The sequence below is a fragment of the Melanerpes formicivorus genome, unplaced genomic scaffold (genome assembly GCF_026170545.1).
Source record: "Melanerpes formicivorus ecotype bairdi unplaced genomic scaffold, bMelFor1.0.p_v2 SCAF_50, whole genome shotgun sequence".
NCBI classification, from domain to species: Eukaryota; Metazoa; Chordata; class Aves; order Piciformes; family Picidae; genus Melanerpes; species Melanerpes formicivorus.
The window spans coordinates 1,371,276-1,393,538 of record NW_027142402.1 but is presented as its reverse complement, the minus strand read 5'-3'; the positions used below and the strand labels follow the sequence as shown (position 1 = coordinate 1,393,538).

General features: G+C 48.4%; 1 protein-coding gene across 1 annotated transcript in view; it reads left to right on the top strand.

Moving 5' to 3' along the window:
- The window catches only part of SIM1 (SIM bHLH transcription factor 1), a 50,827-nt gene that overhangs the window by 9,004 nt on the left and 19,560 nt on the right, over window positions 1-22,263 (top strand). The window contains exons 3-9 of the mRNA XM_068160440.1: window positions 4,084-4,166; window positions 5,150-5,239; window positions 5,365-5,473; window positions 5,594-5,679; window positions 6,802-7,001; window positions 7,113-7,219; window positions 8,076-8,223. Of these exons, the coding sequence (XP_068016541.1) occupies window positions 4,084-4,166; window positions 5,150-5,239; window positions 5,365-5,473; window positions 5,594-5,679; window positions 6,802-7,001; window positions 7,113-7,219; window positions 8,076-8,223 (823 nt within the window). The remainder of the gene's footprint in view (window positions 1-4,083; window positions 4,167-5,149; window positions 5,240-5,364; window positions 5,474-5,593; window positions 5,680-6,801; window positions 7,002-7,112; window positions 7,220-8,075; window positions 8,224-22,263) is intronic.

The following is a 22,263-nucleotide window of genomic DNA, read 5'->3' as shown; positions in this document are numbered from 1 at the left end:
CTTTCTTTTTCTTTTTCTTTTCTTCCTTTTTTTTTTTTTATTTTCCCTCTTCCATTGTTTTCTTATTTTTCTTTTTTTCCCCCTCCTCTTGAAATTATTTTTCTCTTTTTTTTTCTTAATTCCCCCCTCTCTTTCTTTTTTTCTTTTTTTTTTCCTATATTTTTCCTCTTCCCCTCCCTACCTCACTCCCCCCCTCCTTTTCTCCTCTCTCCTGATAGCGGACACTTTCTTGCAGCCCAAATTGTTTAACTTCTTAAGGAGGGGAAAAAAAAAATACTAAAACTGCTAGAGTGGAGGAGATTGTCAGGAAGGAGCCTCTGATCTGCATTTTGTCAAGAGTATCAAACTCATTCCGAAAGAAAAGCTCGATCCGTTTATTTTTGCTGCTTGAATAACACAGCTGGATGATGCCTTCAGCTTATGCTAGACGGTTGCTCATCATTCATTCGCCAAGAACTGGCCTAAATGGTGCCTGTGGGATTAGGTCAATTTTAGTGGATCTACTTCGCCTCATTTGGTTACTAATTGGTTTCTTGTTTTATAAATCGAAATCTCATTTTCAGGAAATTACAAAACCCATGCAGCCAGTCCGTGGAGGTAATCCGTGGGTCGGGGGGTATTTAAATGGAAATGGTTCTACAATGCAGCGAGTTATTAAGCAACAGTAAAACTTCGCCTCTATTTCCAAATGAAATGTGAGCTCGCTAGCTCCTTAGATCCCTAATAGATACATCCCTTCTAAGGCTGCTTATGTAAATATGATAAACCAGACCTGGGGAGGGGGAGGGGGCGCAGGGAAGAAAGCAAATTTTATCTCCTAAAGGTTAATGTGGCATATCTTGGAAATCTTCCAAAATAGATTATGTTTTCCTTTGTCTTCGGCCACTTTAGCTGGGAAAATCCTTCGCCTAAAACCCGATTTAGTTATCCTTCCCCTCACAAAGCTGCTTGTTTCTATTCCAAACCTATTATGCTGTTGGCTCTCCAAATTACAAGAGAATCTTTAGATCTTGTTTCCGACCGTAATCCTGATGCGAAAGGGAGAGCTGATTTCCTTGTTTTGTTTTAAATAGACAATCAAAGAATTTGCAGAATTTTCTGCGGTAGGTCAAGTGCAAGAAATCACAGTTTGCCCCCCTCGATAAAAGGAAATTGGATGTTAAAGCGAATAGGCGGCGGGGGCTAGGGTGGGTGGGTGGTATGTGGTAAAGAAAGAATATTAATGGAGAGGGTTTTTTTCGTCTAAGCTTTAAAAACAGCAATTGAGGGGCATCAGGAGAGCCCGTCGGTTTGGGAGAGGCTGGGTTTGGCACTGAATAGGAATAGTCTCCGACTTGAAAGTGCCTGAAACATCTGGGAAGGACAAATAATGCTCTGGTGACAGCATTCTAAAAAAAAAAGAAAAGAAAGAAAGAAAAGAAAAAAGAAAATGAAAGAAAGAGCGAGCCTCTTCAGGTGGAGAAGTAAAAGCGTTTAATTTTCCAGCAGTAACAGCCAGAGCTCAGCGGCACCGCAGCTCAGCGCCCCGTGGCGAACCGCCCTCCTGGGGGGGATGGGGGGGCTTCACCTGCCATGCCCAGGGGCTGTTCATTAACCTGCCGGCGTCGGGTTGTTTTCCCTTTTAGGAGGAGAATAATTAGAGTCGTAAACTTCGATTAATAAGCAACTTAAATCATAGGTGGGGAGTTGCAGGTTTAGTCTGAATACAGAAACCTGTCACTCAAAGTTCCTTTTATTTTTTTTTCCTGGGGGGGAGGCACGTCGCAAGGGGCTGCCTTGGCCCCCGCTCTGCTCTAACTGGCCGTGCTGCTTCCCCAGCAGGGAAGCCCTCTGAGGAACTGTGGAAAAACAAAGATACAGCCGACTTCTTTTCTCACTTTCCCTTGAAGCTGCTCAGGATTTGCCAGCTCTTCGCTGATTTCGGGGGCGGGGGGGCGGTAAGGTGACCCTCTGTCCTGGTAGCTGGTTCCTGGCTGGGAGGTAAAGGTACCTGTAAAGACCTCTGGTGCATCCCTCACAGGTCCATCAGTTTGGAGGAGGGAAATACAGGGAATTAACAAAAAGTCCCCGTTAATTGGGGAGGAGAAATCAATGAGAAGGAGCCGGCTTCTGGTTGAGGCTGCGGGGTGGGGGGCAGGCCAGAGAGGTGCCCCTGCCTTTGTAGCGCTGGGAAGTTAAAGAGAAAGGAGAGAAGTGTAGGAGAGACAAGGTTGAAGAAGTGGCCGAGGAAGGGGGGAGAGAGAAAGAGAAAGGCGGGGACGAGAGGGACACACGGCTGCGGCCCTGCGGCGGTGGGGGAGGCGGCAGGGCGGGCGCCGTGGGATGCCCCTTTCGAAGCGGGCGGAGGAAATCGTTGGTGTTGTCGAGACCGGCAAACACCTGGGTGAAACCGGTCAATAGCCGGGGATGCCGGCGGTTGCCTGCTGTCGCCACCTCGCTTGTTTGTCTCAGAATAGCTGGGAAACGGGGTCTTGTCTTCTCTGAGCCCCGCCACTGCAGGAAGGAGACCTCGCCGGCTCGGCTCTCGGCTCCCCCGGGCCATCCGCACCGCAGCCGTCCATCAGGAGTTGGATCTTTCTTCTTTTTCCCTCTGTCTTAGTGTGTGTGCGTGTCAGGTTGAGCCTTATTTCATGCCATAAGCGTGAAAGGTTTTAACCGCCCTGTTTGCATTATTTTAGCAACAACAAAGCTGTGAAAAGGCATCGCCAGTAAAGAAATAGTTTTACGCCGGTGAAGTAATTTCCATCTGGGTTTTATTCCTCCTCACTTTGCATAGGAGGAAAACAGGCGGCGTCGGAAACATTAGAGAGGACTGGAAAGATTCCTTTTTGGAGGCGGCTATTAGGAGGCAGATGATTCCTCTTTGGGGGCTGATAATTCTTCTTGGGGGGATAGATCGTCCTTCTTTGGAGACAAAACTTCTCTCCTTGGGGGCAGATCATCCCTCCCTGCAGACAGAACCATCCCTCTCTCTTGAGCACACGGTGGGGCGGGAGGTGAGTCCCTCAGACTCGGCTCCGTGGGGTATGAGGGAGGATGGTCCATGCCGTCAGACAGTGACTTTCCTGGGCTATCCCAAAGTCCCTTCTGGCAGCCGTCAAACTGCACTCGACTCAGAGCCAGGTTTTTGTGAGGATCACTACAAGGGGAAAAAAACCTTTTAAAACACGGGTCTCGGGAAGAGCCGCATGGGTCACGTCTGGTCTCTCCTCTGTCCCTCCCGAAGTAGCTGATTACAAACCTTCCAGGTGAGAGGATTTCCACCATCCAGGTTGGATGGGGCTTTGAGCAGCTTGATGTAGCAGAAGATAACCCTGCCCATGGAAGGAGGATTGGAACTAGATGATCTTTAAGGTCCTTTCCAACCCAAACCATTCTGTGAGAGAAAATGTCACAGATCAAACCGGAAAGTGATCTCTGTCGAGCAGAGGGTCTAACCCATCCTTGTCCATCTCCAACCAAAGCCTGACAGATTGTGACCAAGCTTTGCCTTCCGCAGGGACAGGAACCACCAGGGTGCTGCCATGATGGATCCCGCAACTCCGCGCGGCCACCGCCGAGAGCTTTCCCTTCCCAGACACCATCCTGCCAGGCTATCCGCATCCTTCTCTCCACATCAAAGCCTTCCCCATCGCACCTCTTTCTTTCATTTTAAATAGCTCTCGGAACTGTCCGGGATCCCTTCGGTGACGAGAAGAGAAAAAGTGCTTTCACACAAGTTGAAGCAGCCAGTTGCCAGCAGCCGAGGAGAGCACTACACAGCCCCTTTTTTAATCTGGCAGGCTGCTTCCCTAATTAGCTCTTAGAAATGAACTTCACTGTTAACTCAAAATAGGTATTTAGGTGGTTTTCCCTCACGGGGGTTAGGGGTTTCTGGTTTTTTCTCCCCCTTTTAAAAAAATCCACAAAAGAGGCTTCTCTGTGCAACGAAACCCTGCCGAGTCCCACAAAGATTGTTCTGTGTACAAGTTGTAGAACGGACACAAGCAAAACATTGACAAAAAGTTCGTCTCAAACAGAAGCCAATTTTTCATCTCCTCACTTTTTTTTTTTTTTCTTTCTCTTTTGGTCTTAAATAAACAGGACTCGGAGAAGCCTGGGGCCACTCCAGCCGAACCAGCCCGCTGGATAATGTTGGACGGGAGCTAGGATCCCATCTTTTGCAGGTACTGGTCTGGAAACCACAACCATATGGTATTAATGATTAAAGAAATCATTCCCTCTTCTGAGCTTTTTAATGGCCACCTTGACTAATTTTTAACTGTTCACGTGTGTAGCAAAAAGGGGTGTGGGGGGAAATAACTACAGAAAGAGGAACTGTCTCGGTTGAGCGTGGGCTGTGGTTTGGTCCTCCTTGGCCCCAGCATCGTCCGCAGCAGGGTTCGCATTGAGGGATGCACAATAAACGCCGCTGTGCCAGGATACAGGAGCACGATGACTTTGTCGCAAACTGTTAATTAACAAGGTGACAAGTCCCGCCGACGGGCTGAAGCTCAGGATGGTGTGGAGCCAGGGAAAGACTCTAGGGACATGTTGGGGGTGGGACAGGCGGGCTCAGGAGGCACAGAAATTAGCGTGGACGTAGCTCAGGTACAGCACATTTGAAAAGCCACTCAAGTTTGAGATATCAAGGAATAGTAGTGGTTACCACCAACACGCATTTTTGGTGACGTTGGGTGGCCTTTTAGGGGCCGATTCTGCCCTCGGGGCATCCAGGAGTCCCATCTCTGTCTGCTGAAACATGCCTGACCAGTTGTCTCGGCCCTTATTTACAGTGTCGAAAGTTTTAGATCCTTCTCGCCCACTTCAAGTCTCCTTAGCAAACACGCACACGCTAAACTCCCCAGTGACATCTGGAACGGGATAGAAACATTCGGGATTTCTGGGACACTTCTCAAGCTCGGCTCCTCTGAGAATTGGGTTGTATGGGAATACAGTATCTGGGTCCAGGAGCTTTACAGGGATTCCTCCCCAGGACTTGCCCGTTTTCTTCCAGCGTTCTGAATAATGACAGCCGGGACAGGAACGCCTGTCTGCTGAAATAACTCAGAGGGACAAGCGCTTACTTGATGGATCTGTTTCAGGGGTGATTTTATCTGCCTGTCTATTGATGTATTTACACTTCCCACTCCTCGATCACTTTCTGCAGACCTTGGACGGTTTCATATTTGTCGTGGCTCCGGATGGCAAGATCATGTACATCTCGGAGACCGCCTCGGTGCACCTGGGCTTGTCGCAGGTACGCTGGAGGTCCAGCTAACCCCATGCTTGCCTGTCCCCCCACTGCGGCTGGCAAGGGATAGGTGCGCAGGGGGCGATGCTGGCGATGAAGCCCTTCCTCTCCCGCTTCCTCCTCTCTCACAGGTAGAGCTGACCGGCAACAGCATTTACGAGTACATCCACCCCGCCGACCACGACGAGATGACCGCAGTGCTCACAGCCCATCAACCCTATCACTCGCATTTCGTGCAGGGTAATATCCCCAGCCCTCCGCCCTCTCCTGGCCTGCGCAGCCGCGGAGGGCACCGTGCAGGGCAACACGCAGGGGCAGCGGAGCCCGCGGCTCACCCCTGTGGCTTTTCCCCCTTCCCAGAGTACGAGATCGAGAGGTCGTTTTTCCTGAGGATGAAGTGCGTCCTGGCCAAGAGGAACGCGGGTCTGACCTGCGGGGGCTACAAGGTGCGTGCCAACGGCCAGGGCAACCTCTGCATCCCTAGCCCCATTCCCATCCCTCCCGCAGCCTCCTCCAGCAGCGCGGTGACAAGGGGGACAGAGCTGGGGATGATCGAACCCTCTGCCACAGTCTGGCGTCCTTTCATGTGGTTCAGAGCCAGAATTTCTCTCGGAATTTCAGGTTAAAGAGATCAAACCACAAAACCAAGCCATCGAGCTCCCCGCGATTCCTTTTCCTCATTATTTATTTAATTTTTGACTTTTAAACTGACCGCTGGCGGTCCCGCGGTGCTTGTGGAAGCTGCCAAGGTGACACAATTGCAGCCTTGGGTTAATTTGTTTCTTTATTGGGTAACTCTTCAGCTTCAGAGGCCGCTCTCGCAAGCTGTTTCGCTCTGGTTCGTCACATACTTCCGATCAGAGCTTCTCGATGGGGACGCCTCCTGCTCTCCTATCTGTTCCCCGCTTTTGTGTCAGCTGCACAAAGCTAGGGAGCGGTGGGAACGTATAAGATCTTCTCAGGTGTTGTACCTGGACGTGCTGTAGAGCAAGGATACCTATTGAACCAGGAAGAAACACCCTAATAATAGAGAAAGGAGGGTGGAAGCACCAAGCAGTCAGCTGCAAGGACGCGTTTAGGAGGCGTACCTAAAACAATGCCCAAAAAGATAGGTTGTGGCTATGGATCTCGTCTGCTCCATCTATACAATAGACACAGCTCACGCATGCGACATAGGCACACATGTCAACTCTTCCACACTCATTCACTCCTCATTACAAAGCTGGAACTGGCTTGGCACTGCCGCGTCCTGCCTTTTTAGAGGAATAATAAAAGCGTCGTTAGTAGGAGGTGGTCCAAACCCGACTTAAGTCAGTGGAAAAAACCCGCCAAAACCTCGTTGACTTTAATGGGGCTTAGATCAGCGCTGAGCTCTCGTATGGGGAAAAAATAATCAACCCCTAAGAGAGGAGCTCGAAACCGGCACTGCAGCTTTGCCGGCGGGGGGTGGTGGTGAGGGACAGCGGCTTCGGGGCACCCGGTGGGGCCACATCGGCGTCCCCTCGCCTGTCACAGCCCACCCTACCCTCCGCTAGGCAGCCCCCATGATCTTCCTGTGTCTCCGGCAGGTCATTCACTGCAGCGGGTACCTGAAGATCCGCCAGTATAGCCTGGACATGTCCCCCTTCGATGGCTGCTACCAAAACGTTGGCTTGGTCGCCGTGGGCCACTCGCTGCCACCCAGCGCCGTGACGGAGATCAAGCTCCACAGCAATATGTTCATGTTTCGGGCCAGCCTGGATATGAAGCTCATATTCTTAGATTCCAGGTAGAGCTGGGATTATTTCCAAACCTAATCCCTAGCCTCTCCCATCTTCCTCCTCAGGCCTCTGCTGGTGTCTTCTCACTCACTGATCTCTGCTGCTTGTGTCTCTTGCAGGGTAGCCGAGTTAACGGGTTACGAGCCCCAGGACTTGATAGAGAAGACCCTTTACCACCATGTCCATGGCTGTGACACCTTCCACCTGCGATGTGCACATCACTTGTGTAAGGAGATGCTGTTCTTTTTCTCCTGCTCCTCACCCCTCACCTTCTCCCTCTGGACTTTGGGTTTCTTGGTATTGACCTTTAGGTCGGAAAGGGAAAAGTCAGCTCACGGGAGAGGAGAAAAAGCAAAATCTGCTGCAAATTTTAGTGAAACAAGACGTTACAGACCCAGCTTTGAGCTGGGAGATGGAGGAGATGGGGAGGCAAGGAAAAGCTTTTTTTTTCCCCTCCTTCGTTAGCTTAGGATAAGAATTCCCCTGCACAAATCTCAGGCTCTCAGTTCACTTCCAATTTTCTTGCTCCAAAGAAAAGAAAGAAAGAACAAAAAAGCCATGCCAGTGAAATTCAAATACTTTTATTCCACTTGTACCAAGTCTCACGAAGTCTTATCTGTGTATCTAATTTTGACTGCAGTAGTGAGCCCGATTCGGAGAGCTGTTCTTTATTCTATTTTGATATCATGATGACATTAATACATGGATAGATGAATAAAAAGGATATTAATTTCCGGTAAGTTTCCTTAACAGAGATAAACCCCAAAGCCAGATTTATAGAATTAAATCTTGATGAGGATGCGTGGGGATAGGGGTGGTGGTGGGGACTCGACCCCCCCACGGTCTACTAATCAATCTCCCCGAATAGCTTTTGCTAACGAGCGGGGGAGATCAGCTCTGGGTTGGGGATGCCCTTGGACGGGGGGGTCCACTCCGCTTCCCCGTGTGATGCTTGAGGGGGGCTCCCAACCACGGAGCTGGGGGATCGAGGGGGGTGGTAGTGGTGCATCCTGCCCTTTCCACGGCCGATCAAAAGGGAGGTGGGAGCCGCACTGAGGTGGTCCCCGCTTTGTCCCCCGCAGTGCTGGTGAAAGGCCAAGTGACCACCAAGTACTATCGCTTCCTGGCCAAGCACGGCGGCTGGGTCTGGGTGCAGAGCTACGCCACCATCGTGCACAACAGCCGCTCCTCCCGCCCGCACTGCATCGTCAGCGTCAACTACGTCCTCACGTAAGTCAGACCAGGTTGCACGGAGCCGTTCCGAGCCATGCCAAGCCGTGCCCGACGAACCCTTTACCCCCTTAAGAGGTGCTGAGTCCCCCCGGTGCCACAGTGCCCAGCCAGGACTGCCAGGAAGCACACCGAGCACTTTCATCTAGATGAAGGGTTTCCCGTCTGCCTGCTTCTTCCTTCTTTTTGGAGAGGGGAAAAGATTCAGGGGCTTGTCACTCAGATAGTTTGCCGCTTCTCTTGTCCCCACCTTTTAACCTTTTTTAATTAAAAAAAAAAATAATTATTATTAATCGAAACTAAAATAACTAAATAAAACCAAACTAAAGCAGCATAAAAAAAAAGTTAAACAACAACAACCACCAAAAAAAGTCTCTCCACGTACGGAGTTATTTATACTCAACAAACAGGACATCTGTTTTTCTTTTCAAAAATCTGGGGTTTGAAGTTCTTAATTTCATCCAGAGTCTCTATCAAAGCTCCGAGATTTCTTTTTTGTTCTCGGAGAGAGAGAGAGAGAGATCCTTACAGTGAGCCACAAAGAAAGTTGGTGACCAGAAGGGTCAATGAAACCTTAAAAAAAACAACAACCCTAAAAAAGTAAAATACAATAAAAAATTAATATGTTTTAAAGAATAAATCAGAGTGACGGCTGAGATGCCTCGAGTATCTCCTGCACATGGGGATTGCTGTGCTCTGCCTCTGCTGCTTAAACCGAAGCACAGGGACCCAGTGAGGGTGGGGAAGCTCGCTCGGACTCGTTTGAGGTGTTTGCCACTGCTTTTGTCCTGTTTGTCACTGGTTTTGTCTTCACTTTCTCCTGGACACGCCAGCAACAGCTGGCTGAAGCACTGATGCTTCATTGTGATCACTGTGCCTGTCACGTCGGTGGCACCTTCTTGATCTTAGGACTGAGTATCCTTGATGCTGGGACCGAATATTCCTGAGTCCCGCTGCTCATGTTTCATCCTGGAGGCAAATGTAGGTGTTGGAGAGGTCGGAGAGGCACAACCCTCCCCGTTCCTAACGTCGCGGCGACGGCAGCGTCGCGACCTGGCTGCTGCAGGTTTGGTGCACACGCGTGTGACAAGTGACTTGGTGGCCAAGTTTAAGAGGTGTTTGTCGGAACGAAGCGGCTGGGGTCGGAGGCAAGGGCTCTGCTGGTGCGTGCAGGAGCGGCTGGTGGCGTGGGGAAAGGGCTGCGGGGCTCGGCGCCTGCGTTGCCAGGGCGTAATCACTTGGGTACGCAGAGTGATAACGCGGGGGCTTATCGCGCCTGCGGGGCAAGGCACACACTTGGGAAAGTGTGGGGAGCAAAGTGCCAATTCCCCTTGGGGGAAAATCCCTCTTATTTGCTTTAAAAGGGGATGTGGAGCGCGGCGGCGTCATCCTCTGGCGGTCACCCAGTAAGGGCAGGGATTCGCAGAGGCATCGGCAGCGCTGCCGCAGCTGCTCCGTGCGTCCCTGTGGCCTCTCCCCCTGCCCCAGCCCCTCTCGGTATGTTTCACGGTTTGCACTTCTCCGTCAAGGCCAAGCACTTGCTTTAGGCGAACTGCAGATGTCCCTTTGTAAACGCCCCCACGAGGCCCCGTGTCCCCCCGGGGTCCTTATGTCTTCCTCGTTCTCTTGTCCTCCTGCACCCATGTATCCCTTTACCACCTTGAAATCCCTGTTCCCATGTCTCCCTGTCCCCTCAGTTCTTGTGGGGGCCTCATTTCCGTGTCTCACTGTGCACACCCACACTGGCACTGCAGGGCAGGTGGCTTCCCCACCGCGAGTGGTACCAAACCAATGCAATTCTTACTCCTTGGCTGATTTGCTGTTGGGGGCAGTTTCTTTGTGCCCATGGATTTCGAGGACAAGGTTGTGTTTCAACCTGCTTTCAGCCAGGCTGATGAGTAGGAGGACTGGAAGTGCTCTTCAGCATTTCTCCTGGAGAATGTCACACCCAGCATGACTATTTCACACCTAGGTGTAAAGCACCCTTGTGCTTCTTGTGCAATTACCTCAAGTGCAGAGAAAGGCAAGAGGGCAGGAAAGGAGCCAGAGTAGGATCCTAGAATGGTTCAACCACCTCCCTGGGCAGCCTGCTCCAGGCTTTGAGAACCCTTTCAGGGAAGAAGTGTCTTGTAATATTCAATCTAGCCTCCCAACTTGAGGCCACTCCCTCTTGTCTTATTGCTTGTTACTTGAGAGAAGAGACCAACACCCACCTGGCTCCAACCTCCTTTCAGGGAGTTGTAGAGATCCAGGTGATCTCCCTCAGCCTTCTCTTCTGCAGACTAAATGACCCTAGTTCCTTCAGCTGCTCCTCACCAGCCCTGTTCTCCAGACCCTTCACCATCTTTGCTGCCCTTCTCTTGATCTGCTCCAGCACTTTAATGTCCTTCTTGGAGTGAGGTGCCCTGAAACTGAACCCAGCACTCAAGGTTTCTTCTGATATGAGGTAAGCTCCAAGCCAGGAGGGCCAAGTAAATGTCCTGTAGCACTCAAAATTTGCAAGTGTTTAATATATTTTGTTCCAGTATAAACCCCATAGCCACTGCAGTTCCTGGGTTATTCCAGGAACCCAGGAGCAGCCAAGCTATGTGTGAGTGTGTGTGTGCATGGAGGGTTCCGCCCATGCTTCACCCACCCAGCAGCGGGTGCGTGGCAGAGCCGCCTCTGCAGATGTGGTTCCTGGCAGAGGTGCAGGCTGCCTCCCTGCAGCCTTCTCGTGTTATAAACCCAGCAAGGAGAAAAAGTGCTTATGGATGAGAAACTCAAACTGCTCCTACTGACTCTTGGGTATGGGTACTGAGGAGAAAGCAGAAGATGTGCAAGCTAGGGGATTCGTCTTCTGAAACAACAGGGCTGTGTTTGGGGTTGCAGGGTGGAGCTTGAAAGCTGGGGTGCCTCTTGCCAAGGATTCATCTGAAAGTAGGAAGTGTCGAGGGCTTTCCACTGAACCGGGGTGGCAATGGCAAAGGGGATCAAAAGCTTTGGAAGATACAGTTTGAGTTTTTGACCTTTTGGGTTTCTGGTCCTCTCACACAGGACTCCTTCACTCGGGGAAGGTCTCAGGAGGTTTTTAGGTTTGCTTGTGGGATAGGAAGCTTCTTGTTGCTGTTGGGAAGAGCCTGAGTGCTGTGATGTTTTGTGAAGGAGCAGGTACTGAGTGGCATGGTCTAGTCATGAGGTCTGTGGTGACAGGTTGAGCTTGATGATCTTTGAGGTCTGTTCCGACCTTGGTGATACTGTGATACTGGCATAAATACCAAACTGGTCTGGAGCCCCAGTTTCACTGCAGGCTGGGCAGCAAGAGGATCTTGTAGCTTAACAACTCCCCTGGGTGATACAGATGATGAAAAGAGAATGAGAGAGGGTTTATGCAGAAGGGACCCCTGCCCCCAGTTAAGGAAATCAAAAAGGTGTCCTTTCCATCTTCCGTGAATCCCAACCTTGGAGAAAGTGAATTCTAGGCTTGAGAACAAATGTTTGTCATCTGCTGAACTAACCAGGTAGGCTGGCAGCAGCATTTTAGCAACAAGAGGAAAGGTTATTTTTGTGTGTGAGAGCAGCTTGTCAAAAATTAATACAAATGCCCTTTAAGGACTCCAGCTTCCAAGCAGACATATTTACTCTCCTTTGTATTCCGCTTGGCATATGTGAGTGCAGACACAGAATATTTGTTTCTGTCCTTATTTGTTCTGTACACAGAGTTGCCATACCATTGATTATTAGCTGTGCATGTTTATCACACAGAGGGACTCAAGGATGAGTCAATTAATAGAGGGGCAGCCACTGCAGTGAAGTTTATATTTAGACCGCAAACAGCAACCTGCCTTTCAACAAATGGGGAACACAAAGTGCAAATCCTTTGACTTTTTGAGCACCAGCAAATATCATAATGTTTTGCCCCCAGAGAAAGCTGAGGGAGCTTGCCTAGAGCCATCTCGTTGTCCTTTAGCATTTGAAAGAATAGCATCAGGGGTGGCAGGTACAGATGAAATGGGTTAGGTGCCTAATTGTGGCTCACCTCTGTTCTGGGGAGGCAGTACCTGTAGGAGGGAGTTGCAGCTGCCCCCTTCACACTGCATTGTGTAGCTGGCACAAATGGACTGCAGTTTGTTGGAAAGATTATTTCACAAAGAACCTTTTGCCACCTAGACAAATGTTTTACTTAATGATGTGGTAGATGCAATTTAGAGTAAATTAGCCATTAATTGTCCCTCCCCCATGCTTCATCTGTACGTTATTCTTGCCATTTGTAGGCTTGTCAACTGCTGCTAGGTTGAAAATGATTCTACAAGCACTGTGCTGTCGCTGTGTGTGAGGGCTCAGACTTTGAAATGCTCCTCCCTGGCACAGTAAGCAGATTTCAGGGAAATCTGTGTTTCATGTGAGGAAAAAAACCAAACCCCACAACTCCCTCCACATTGTTTTTTTGGACAGTTTCAGTGAAATATTTTCATAGCTTTTCATAGAAATCTTCTTTCTGGCCTGTCTCTGGGACATCAGGTTGCACCTCCTTCTCTTCCTAGTCAACAGGAAGCTCCACAAACAGCATTTCCCCAGCTCCTAGCTTATCCTTCTTGATTGTGTCTCTCAGGCTGAGCTATTTGGGATTGCCACACAGTCCCCTCCTCAGTCTCAGGCAGATCTGTGCTCTCTTGTTGCTCAGGTGTGCTTTGGAGTGTGTAAAACAGTGAATGCACTGGGGGAGCTACTACTTGCAGAAGGATTCCTGCACACCCTTGCTCATACCATTAGTGCAACTCATTGTCTGAGTAAGCTTAGCCATCCAACTTTGATACTGGAGAGGAGGCTTAGTGACTTCAGCAGGATGATGTGCATGCATATTTTTTGTTACCCAGTTGTGAACAGTAGAGACAAATTTCACAAACAGGAGGAAAAGACAAATATTTCTCTGTATCAATGTGGCCTTTGGAATTTGCTTAATCCTGCACAGAACCTGGTCCTGGTTTATCTGCTCCATCTGCACAGTGCTTTTCCCAGGACTGGAACGCCTCCCATCATTCACATGATTTGATTAGCAATGTAAATACTAGAGGAATTGTTTTAATTAATCAAAATGCTTTGGGAAGCACATGTCTCAAAGGGAAAAAAAAAAACAACACCCAAAAAGTATAAAAGGATTCCTCTTGCCCAAGCCCAGGCAGTATTCTGTTTGTTCACCATTAGGTTTTATTGCAGACTTGTCTCCCTGGAACATTGTTTATATGTTTCCTGCAAATAGGAGACAGGCTTTTCCAGGTGTCCACAATACGTTTCTGCAGTTCTTCTTTGTTCATGTAGGGGCTTTTCCTAGCTACCATTTGTTTAATTCACTCCAAATTTCTATGCCTGTATTTAAACCAGGTGACTGTAATGGCCAAGGCACTAAAAACGTGGGCCAGAGTCCACAGTCGCTGCTCGTAGCGAGCAAGTTTTATTCGCCAGGGTAAGGATTAAAGGACTGCAGCTCAGCTCCACAGGAAACAAAAAAGAGGCAGCCATTAGTTTAAATGCATGCATGCTGATAGTCTCATACTGCATGGAAGTCAGGGTTGCAAATAACTGTCTGTATTCCAAGAAAGAGAAGTGGCTTCGAATGCTTTCCGCTTCATCCTTCTTCCATTCGGAGCGCTGCCTGTTCCAGGGCTTTGGAAACTCCCTGCTCCCAAACACTGGGTTATGGATCTTGTCAAATGCTTATCTGGGATTGAGACACATCCAGCAGGGGCCATGGCTGAGGCACTTCTTCTCTCCAGCTGCCTGCCTTGTTCCACTGATGAAAGCTCCAGGGCCTCTGCCAGGGACTCTGACCCTTAGAATGTCCCAGTTTATGGCTTCAGGTAAACTGCCCCAGCTCTTGCTTTCACAGAATGGCAGGGGTTGGAAGGGGCCTCTGAGGATCACTGAGTCCACCCCCTCTCTGCCAAGGCAGGTTCACATGTAAGAGGAGCAGCAGGGCTGGTTCCCAAAGGGACCGAAGCAGCCAGCTGCTGGAGTGGTGTTCACAAGCCTGCTGTTTGCCATTCAGAGTATGGAAGAATAGGGACAGGACTAAGTGTGAACAATGTTTCTAGCAGGAACAGCTGGGCTACAGCCTCCAGTCCAGTGCTGCTGTGCAAAGGTGGTGGAGTCTCCATCTCTGGAGACTTTTGAGGCCCACCTGGATGTGTCCCTGTGTGCTCTGCTTTAGGTGATTCTGCTCTTGCAGGGGAGTTGGGCTGCTACCAGAGGATTCCTTCCACACGATCAGGCTCTCAGTGCTCTGCACAAGACTGAATGCAGAGCTGGCTCCTGCTCTCCTGGCAGCAATGGGCTCTTCCTTAAGCAGGTTTACAATTTTACTACCTCTGCTTCCTTCATCTGTTGCATGTTTGCTCCCTTTGCTCTGGGCTGCATCCCAGTCCTCCCGCAGCTCCTGTGTTGCTTGCCTGCAATTATGAGACACAACAGGTGTGAGAAGTTACTGAGCAGCTCCTGAGCTGAGCTCTTCCCTGCACATTGTGGTGCTTCTGCTAGTTGTGATCAGTGCACACAGAAACGTGGTGTTCTGACATGGGCTAAATTAAGTGTTAACGAATAAATCTCCTTTGTCCATTCAGTAGTGGCAAGTATCTGTTTAAAACCTAATTCTCCTTCCCTCACCTCTCTTTTGTACTTTACAGCGTGGGCCAGGCTCCAGCACACATGTTGGTACTCAGTAGGTTACTTCAGAGGCAGCTCCTTTCACTTTGATGACACTATTTATGGAGGCAGGCGTCTCTCTGTGTGAACAAGGGTACAGCACCTGACCCTTCAGAGGGCTGAGGATGGCTCAAGTCTGGAGTCAATCTCCTGATCTTTTACACAGTCAGAGGATTTATTCCTCTCTTGTTGTCTTTTGGTATCATCCACTTAGTGCAATTAAATCGGAGAAGTCCTGATTTACTAAAGCACCGGAGCACATGGCAGGCTCCAGAGAAGTGCTTAGCCATCGCTTTCAGTCCATGATTGGATCCTGGTGACTTCAGATCTGACATAGAAAAAAAGCCAAAACAAAACCCAACCCAACCAACAACCAGCCCTCAGGCACACGCTTTGGGAGCAAGAATATTCCTTGGCTTTGCCAAAGAGAGATGGCTTGAAGGACGCATTTGTTACTGTGTTGAATTGGGAGCTAATCAGGACCAGCCGCAGCTGTTCAGCTACAAACCGCTGGGTATAAATCTTGGGGGGCAGCGATGTTGAAAATAACAGCTATTATCTGCTGGAGTTCCAGGGCAGCCATGGAAACTCAAATGCCTGCCTAACTCGAGTTTGGCTGCACCCCTAGCATTGTGTGGCGATTTTGACATAACCTAGAGTGTGGAGATCTTTAAACTCATCCAACCTTCAAGGTTCTTACATCTGTGCTGTGGGCTGGGGAGCGAACACGCACGCTCTTGCCCTGAGGGCAGCCTGTTCCTGAGTAGCCTGTGGCTTTCCATCGTCTCTGCACAAAGTTTGGCAGCTGCTAGCCTGGGCTGTTGCTGCACAAAGCTCTCTCCCTCTAGGCTCTGGTTAACTGAAATCCACCCAAAGGCATGGCATGATACTTCTCTCTTGCTGTTTCCAAAGATTGTTTTGTGCACAGAGGAGAATCATAATCTGCAATGGCTCTTTCACCAGGCATGTCCCAGTAGAATATCTGGTGCAATAAACACTAGATCTGGGGGTGAAATAGCCTGGTGTCATCATTCTCCCTGCAGCCCAACAGCTCAAAAGAGTCACCCAGAATAATTCTGGTGATCTTAAGCTGTGAGTAGGTAAATTTGTGGAATCCCAGGTGGGAAGGGACCCCAAGGATCATCTGACCCCACCTTTCTAGCTGATAGTGGAGATTAAATGAGATGGCCCAGCAAAGCTGAAGTGTCATCTTCTGGAAGGTCATCAGCACTCCTTAGTGCTTTCTAGTCTGTGAAAACCAGCAACAGGGGTGGCATTGGGGCTTTAGTCCAAAGGAAACTGCATATCTGTGTGACTTAACATGAGACCATGTTTCTGTGATAGAGAAAGCAACAGGAGAGAAGGCACAGAACAGCATTTGCACAGGGGTGATGCTCTGGAGTTGTTTCATATGAGGAAGGGTCTGGAGAACTAAGTTTTAAAGACCATTCTTAAGCCCCATAGAGGAGAGTCTTGTATATGACCTAAGAACTCAGAGTCCACAGCTATATAATTGTCTTTATGGCTTCTGAACCCCCAGAAGCAGGACTTTCATGCAATTTTGGGCTGGCTTTTCAGTTACTGTTACTTACAAAATATAGAGGAGTCAAATCTTGAAAGTATCTTGGCTATTTTAGCCCTTCTGCTTGCCATGGGAGGGTAGAACTGACATGGAGCTCTCTTCTCTGACAAATAAAAAGTGCCTGGAGGCTGAAATGAAAACACCCAACATCCCACATGAAAACCACGAGGCGCTTTGCTTCTCCTTATTGCACACTTTCAAGTGCAGTAGGAATCCTTAGTCTTTGGAAACCTGTGAATTCCTCATCTCTGCCAAAAAGTCACCAGCAGCCTCTCAGATCCTTTTGTCCAAGCACAGCTATCTGGAGGGCTATTGCCAGTGCCTTCTGCTCAGTTGGGTACACAACAACAATGCCATTACATGTATTCAATCAAGGAGTTTTATTCATAGAAAACATCTTGAATTTATTTTAGCAGTTCAAATAAGTGAGTTTAATGTATATTTAGTCAAGCATTACAGTAGTGAGGGCTTAAGCAGATTAGAAATAAATGAATCCAATTAAAGGACATGTCTGTGAAATTTGATGTGTCACAGGCATGAATGAGCTGTTTGCACAGCAACTGTAAAGAAATCATTAATGATTAACTATCCAGAAGAGGTTTAATGAAGGATAAATGGCATAGGAAATGGTTAAAAACATTTGTGTGGAATACATGGAGATTCTGAAAGGATGAAAACATGCTCTGCATCAGCAGTGACGGGGGAACTGGTCTCAGCAAACGCATTTTTTTGTGTGATCTGTGGTAGATGTGCAGCTGGGGGCTGCAGCTGAGAGTCAGCTTAGTGATGTTAGCTACCGTGCACTGAGAGAGGAGATCGCTCCTCCCAACACCCAGCTCAAGTTTAAGAGGTGAGGCTGACAAAGATCTTTCACCAAAGAAGTGTCTCCTTCAAGAACACATCATCACCCTCCCTTTCAGAGCTGATATCCAGCAAGGGTAAGGGAGGGATTCCCAGAAGTGGTGGGTGCTAGGCTAAAGGTGACCCTACTACAGCTAAAAGTCCCATTGACCACCTTGAGGGTAAGCTCAGGCAAGTGCCAAGGGCTTGCTCAAATCCTGTGACAACAGTCTGCTGAATGGCACCAGCAGCCTGGGGGAGGGTTGAGAAATCAATCCAGACCACTTGATCACAAGATCGTTGTCTTAAAGGTGTCAGTGGTATGCAAGGTCTATCTTTTAACACATAAAACTGTTAAGAAGGCTGAGATGGGAAAATCTCCCCTGGAGAACAGCTTCTGTTGCACTGTTGTCAGTCTGGCTTTCTGCAGAAAGAAACCATCTTGCAGGGCTATGTGAGCTGATGTGGCATTAGTGCTGCATGCATTCAACTCCTATCGCACTGAGGTGATTCTGCTTTCCAAGGAGTGGTTGAGAAGGACTAGCTGGAAGAAAAAAGAATATAATTAAACTGTTAAAAGTCTCCTTAGCAGGTCTTTGGTTTGTTCAGCAGTGTTATTTTGGAAGTGCAGGGGAATTTAAAGTCATGGGAGACCCCAAATGGTTACAGAGAACTCACCACAATCACTTAATAAAGGCTGATGGAGCTCAAGCTTTAATATGTCTTCAGAGGAGGTGTTCTCAACCCTCTGGCCATCAAAACCACCATGGCTGTGTCCCTCTGATCCAGATTTCTCCTTATCAGGCAGATTCTGTGATGTACAAACACTTCTGAACTCTAAACATTTACGTTGGCAAGCACTGAACATACCTTGAACATGACTTTCAGCCAGTTGTGCTGCTAGGGTGCTCTCAGGAACTCCCAGTATGAACAAAGAGAATCACACTGAGATTGCAGGATTTCAGTTGTTGAAAGCATTGGGGTTTTCTTTAGTGCTCTCTGTCATTAAAAATGGTCATTATGTATGGTTAGCCTAAGAGTATGCTGGGCATTTTATCCACAAATACTAATAAATCCCTGGTGCATATTCTGATCTAACAAATAAAGGTAAATACGGTGTGAAAAGCGCTCCTCTTGGAGCCAGAGAAGGCTAATTGTGTGGTTGGGAATGACAAACTGTGCCTTCGGAGTGCTGAGAACTCCACCATACCATGATCATCTAGAGGCCAGGATGTTTTGTTTAGCTCCAATTGACTGTTAAATGACTGCATGCTGAGATGAGAAGCCAATCAAGGAACATACACAGCTTCTCTGACAGTGGTTTTCCAGAGGACATCCTCAGACGCTGCTGTTAACCGATCCAGAGAGGAAACTTTGGCCTTCAGTTTTCCTGCATGCCTCAAATCATTTAATTAAACTTCTTGATTTGGGTTGTCCTGCCTTTAAAAGCAAGTACAGAAACATGATCTTATGTATCTCAGTCTGATGGCTGGAGAAGTTGTAAATGTTGAGTCAGCAAGATGTGAGCAGATAGCATTGCTCCTGCTGTGTATGAAGGACTGCATGGGTCTTACTGAAGGGATCCAGTATGCAGATCTCACACTGCTCCAAGTAGGTGCATTGCCTAAGTGTACTGATGGTAAGCAACCACTTGAAAGATTTCTGGAGGGTCTTGCCAGTTTGGTCAGCTCTGTAAGGGACTTTTCCCTTGAGTTTTGGAAAGGATCTAGATTATTCATGGCTTCATAGAATGGTTTGGGTTGCAAGAGATCTTGAGGATCATATAGTTCTAATCCCCTGGCATGGGCAGGGACACCTCCCACCAGCCCAGGTTGCTCAAGGCCTCATCCAACCTGGCCCTGAACACCTGCAGGGAGAAGGCATCCATGACCTCCCTGGGCAACCTGTTCCAGTGTCTCACCACCCTCACTGGCAAGAATTTCTTCCTAATCTGCAGTCTAAATTTGCCCTCTTCCAGCTTCAATCCTCCCCCCCCCCCCCATCCTGTCACTCCAAGCCTTTGCAGAATGCCCCTCCCCAGCTCTCCTCTAGCCCCTTCAGGTATTGGAAGGCTGCTCCAAGGTCTCACTGGAGCCTTCTCTTCTCCAGGCTGAACAGCTCCAACTCCCCTCAGCCTGTCCCTACATGAGAGGTTCTCCAGCCCTCTGATCATCTTTGTGCCCTGCTCTGGACCTGCTGCAACAGTTCAGTGGCCTTTAAGGTCCTTCCAGCTCAAAGCATTCCATGATTGTGTGATTCAGTGATTGCTAACATCTCAATCACTGTTGGAAAACCTGGGGGAGGGAGTATCTCTGAGGTTGCTCAGCTGAGTGTCAGTGCAGTCTCACAACAAGCAGTGAGGTTCAGCAGGTTTTTTTCCCCCTACTTTGTCCTGAAATTTGTCTTCCTGTATCAGCTAAACGAAACCTCCTGATTTTGCCCAGTTGTGAGAGATGCTACAGGGATCACATACGCTCCTCCTGACAAGGCTCTGAGCAGACCGAGGCCTTTGTAAACATTTCTGAGACACATTGTACATGAACAGAAGACACAGCAGATGAGGAAATGGTCTGTTTTGTTGCACCATCTGCTGACTTCGAAAGCCATGAAGATGACAAACAGCCAGAATCTGTTCTCTTTTCACTCGCCTGCTGAATGGTGCTCTGTTAGCCTTGCACGAGCTGGAGTGTGGAAGTGTTAGAAGTTGTTTAAAAGCAGGAGAGTGATATATTGCAGGGCTGTGGTCGGACATGCACGAGGAAGTGCCAGGCTTTTACCACCTTTGTGGCTGATTTTTCACTGAGTCGCAGCAACTGAGCGAAGCCAACTGAGCCTTAATGAATTAACACCTCCAGTCTCACCTCGCAGTTTCTGCTCTGTGTTGTGCTGGACTGGCAGAAATTCTGGCAGAGAGACTGTTCCTGATTTTTATTTTTAGCTAAAAGAAAATGCAGAGTGCAGAGAGATTTCAGGCAAAACCAGAGGCAAAGATGACCACCTGTGGTCAACACAAATAATGCTGCAAGCCGTTCAAGCGGCACCTTGTTTTCTTTGGCAGGAGCAATGCCTTCCACAATGGCCAGGGGTTGGAAACTACAGAAGGGTAGATTTAGATTGGACACTAGGAAGGAGTTCTTTGCAGTGAGGGTGGTGGAAAATGGCAACTGGTTGCCCAGGGAGGTGGTGGAGGCCCCATCCCTGGAGGTATTCAAGATCAGGCTTGATAGGGGTCTGAGCAGCTTGATCTAGTTGATGTCTGCTGACTGCATGCCTTTTGAAGGTCCTTTCCAATCCAATGTATTCTAGGTAGGAACCTGCTGCAGTAAGATCATCTAATGCTTCTAGCATAGCATCCAGACTCAAAGATTCATAGTTTTGGTTGGAAAATACCCTTTAGATCATCCTATTTTCAGTGTATACTTCATTAATATGTGTAAAGGTTGATGTGGGGGCATGGCGCTCAGGTTGAGGTGGTCATTCCTGCTCTTCATTTGCTGGGATTTCCAGTGGCGTTATGACCACTGCATATTGTTCAGGCTATCAGTTGAAAGATCCCTGAAAGCATGATCTGTTCCCTGTTGCAAATTGGGTTGCTGGTTGCTGCTGGAGAGGATGAACTGAAATTCATTTCCAGTCCAATGCCTTCACTCTGCTTATGAGAACTGAATCTCTGTGGAAAACTGAATTTCTGTGAATCTAAATTTAGCATCTTTTGATGGTACTAAAGGCACTGTAAATCTCTCTCTCTTCCTTGGTTATCTGTGTCTTCTCAGCCGCCCCATGGACAGCTTCTTCTTCCTCTCTGGCATGTTGTGGCATTGGTGCCAAAAGATGTTCTTTCTTTCCTTGTGGCAGAATTTCCCATGAACTGAGCACTCTTGGTACATTTTTGTATGTTTAGCATCTTTTGAAGGTTTTCTTTTAATTCTGAAGCTTATGCTGCTTTTGCCTGTTGGTGTAAGATAGACTGGATCTCTGTCCTTACGTCTGGTTGTGCTGCTTATGTACTTTTGCTTGCATCTGGATATTTATTCTTCATTTGTGGACACCATTATCTTGCTCCTGCCTCTGGACACCTCCTGATGAGCTGCTGTTTTTCTGTTTGAAAGCATTTCTCAGGGTTTAAGCTCTCTTCTGTTCCATAGCCAACACTGCCTTAAAGCAGGGACTCTGAGCATCTTTGAAACTCTTTGTGCCTTTAGCTCTCTAATGGCAACATTTAGTCTTCAGTTTTTAGGTTTTGGTTAAAGCAATCCCAGACCTTACTGCAGAAGAGCCTGGCTTGACTGGACACTTTCAGTTTGTCTTGGGGCATACTGTGTCCACTAGACCTCTGCCACTAATTCCATTCCTCTCAACACTGACTTATCCTTTCCTCATTTTTTTCCCCACAAAAAGGCTATATGAAAAGATTTGATTTTTTTCAGTTTCATGGTGAGCTCTCCAACCCCCACACCCCCAGCTGCCACATTTGTGTGAGCTCCTTCCCAAGAATCCCTTTTTTTGGTGATGCTCTGATCCTCCTTCCCTGTTCTTTTTTGATCTAATTATGAGTCACTATCTCTTCCTCAAGCTTTCACTGGACAGGCTGCTGCCACCCTGGCTCACATTGCACATTTTGGCAGCGGCAGTAGGCAGAAAGTGTCTTCTGAAGGTGAATGGTGAGAACTCTTCATACCAGTGCTGCAGATCCAGCTGCCATCCAAGCCATGAGCGGATTTGGCTTCCTCTTCCAAATCCTAGAGGTCTTTTCCAACAAAAAGCCTTCTATGATTGTATGAAATCCTCTGGTTGCTGTGATTCTGTGCTTTCTGGCTTCAAGCCCTGTCCTTCACCACCTCTGCAGCTTGCTGTAGCTAGATCCCTCTAGTAAAGAGTGTTTGTACTGCACTTCCAGGTCTTTAGTGCAGAGAAGTGCAGTTGGTACAGCCACCAGTTCT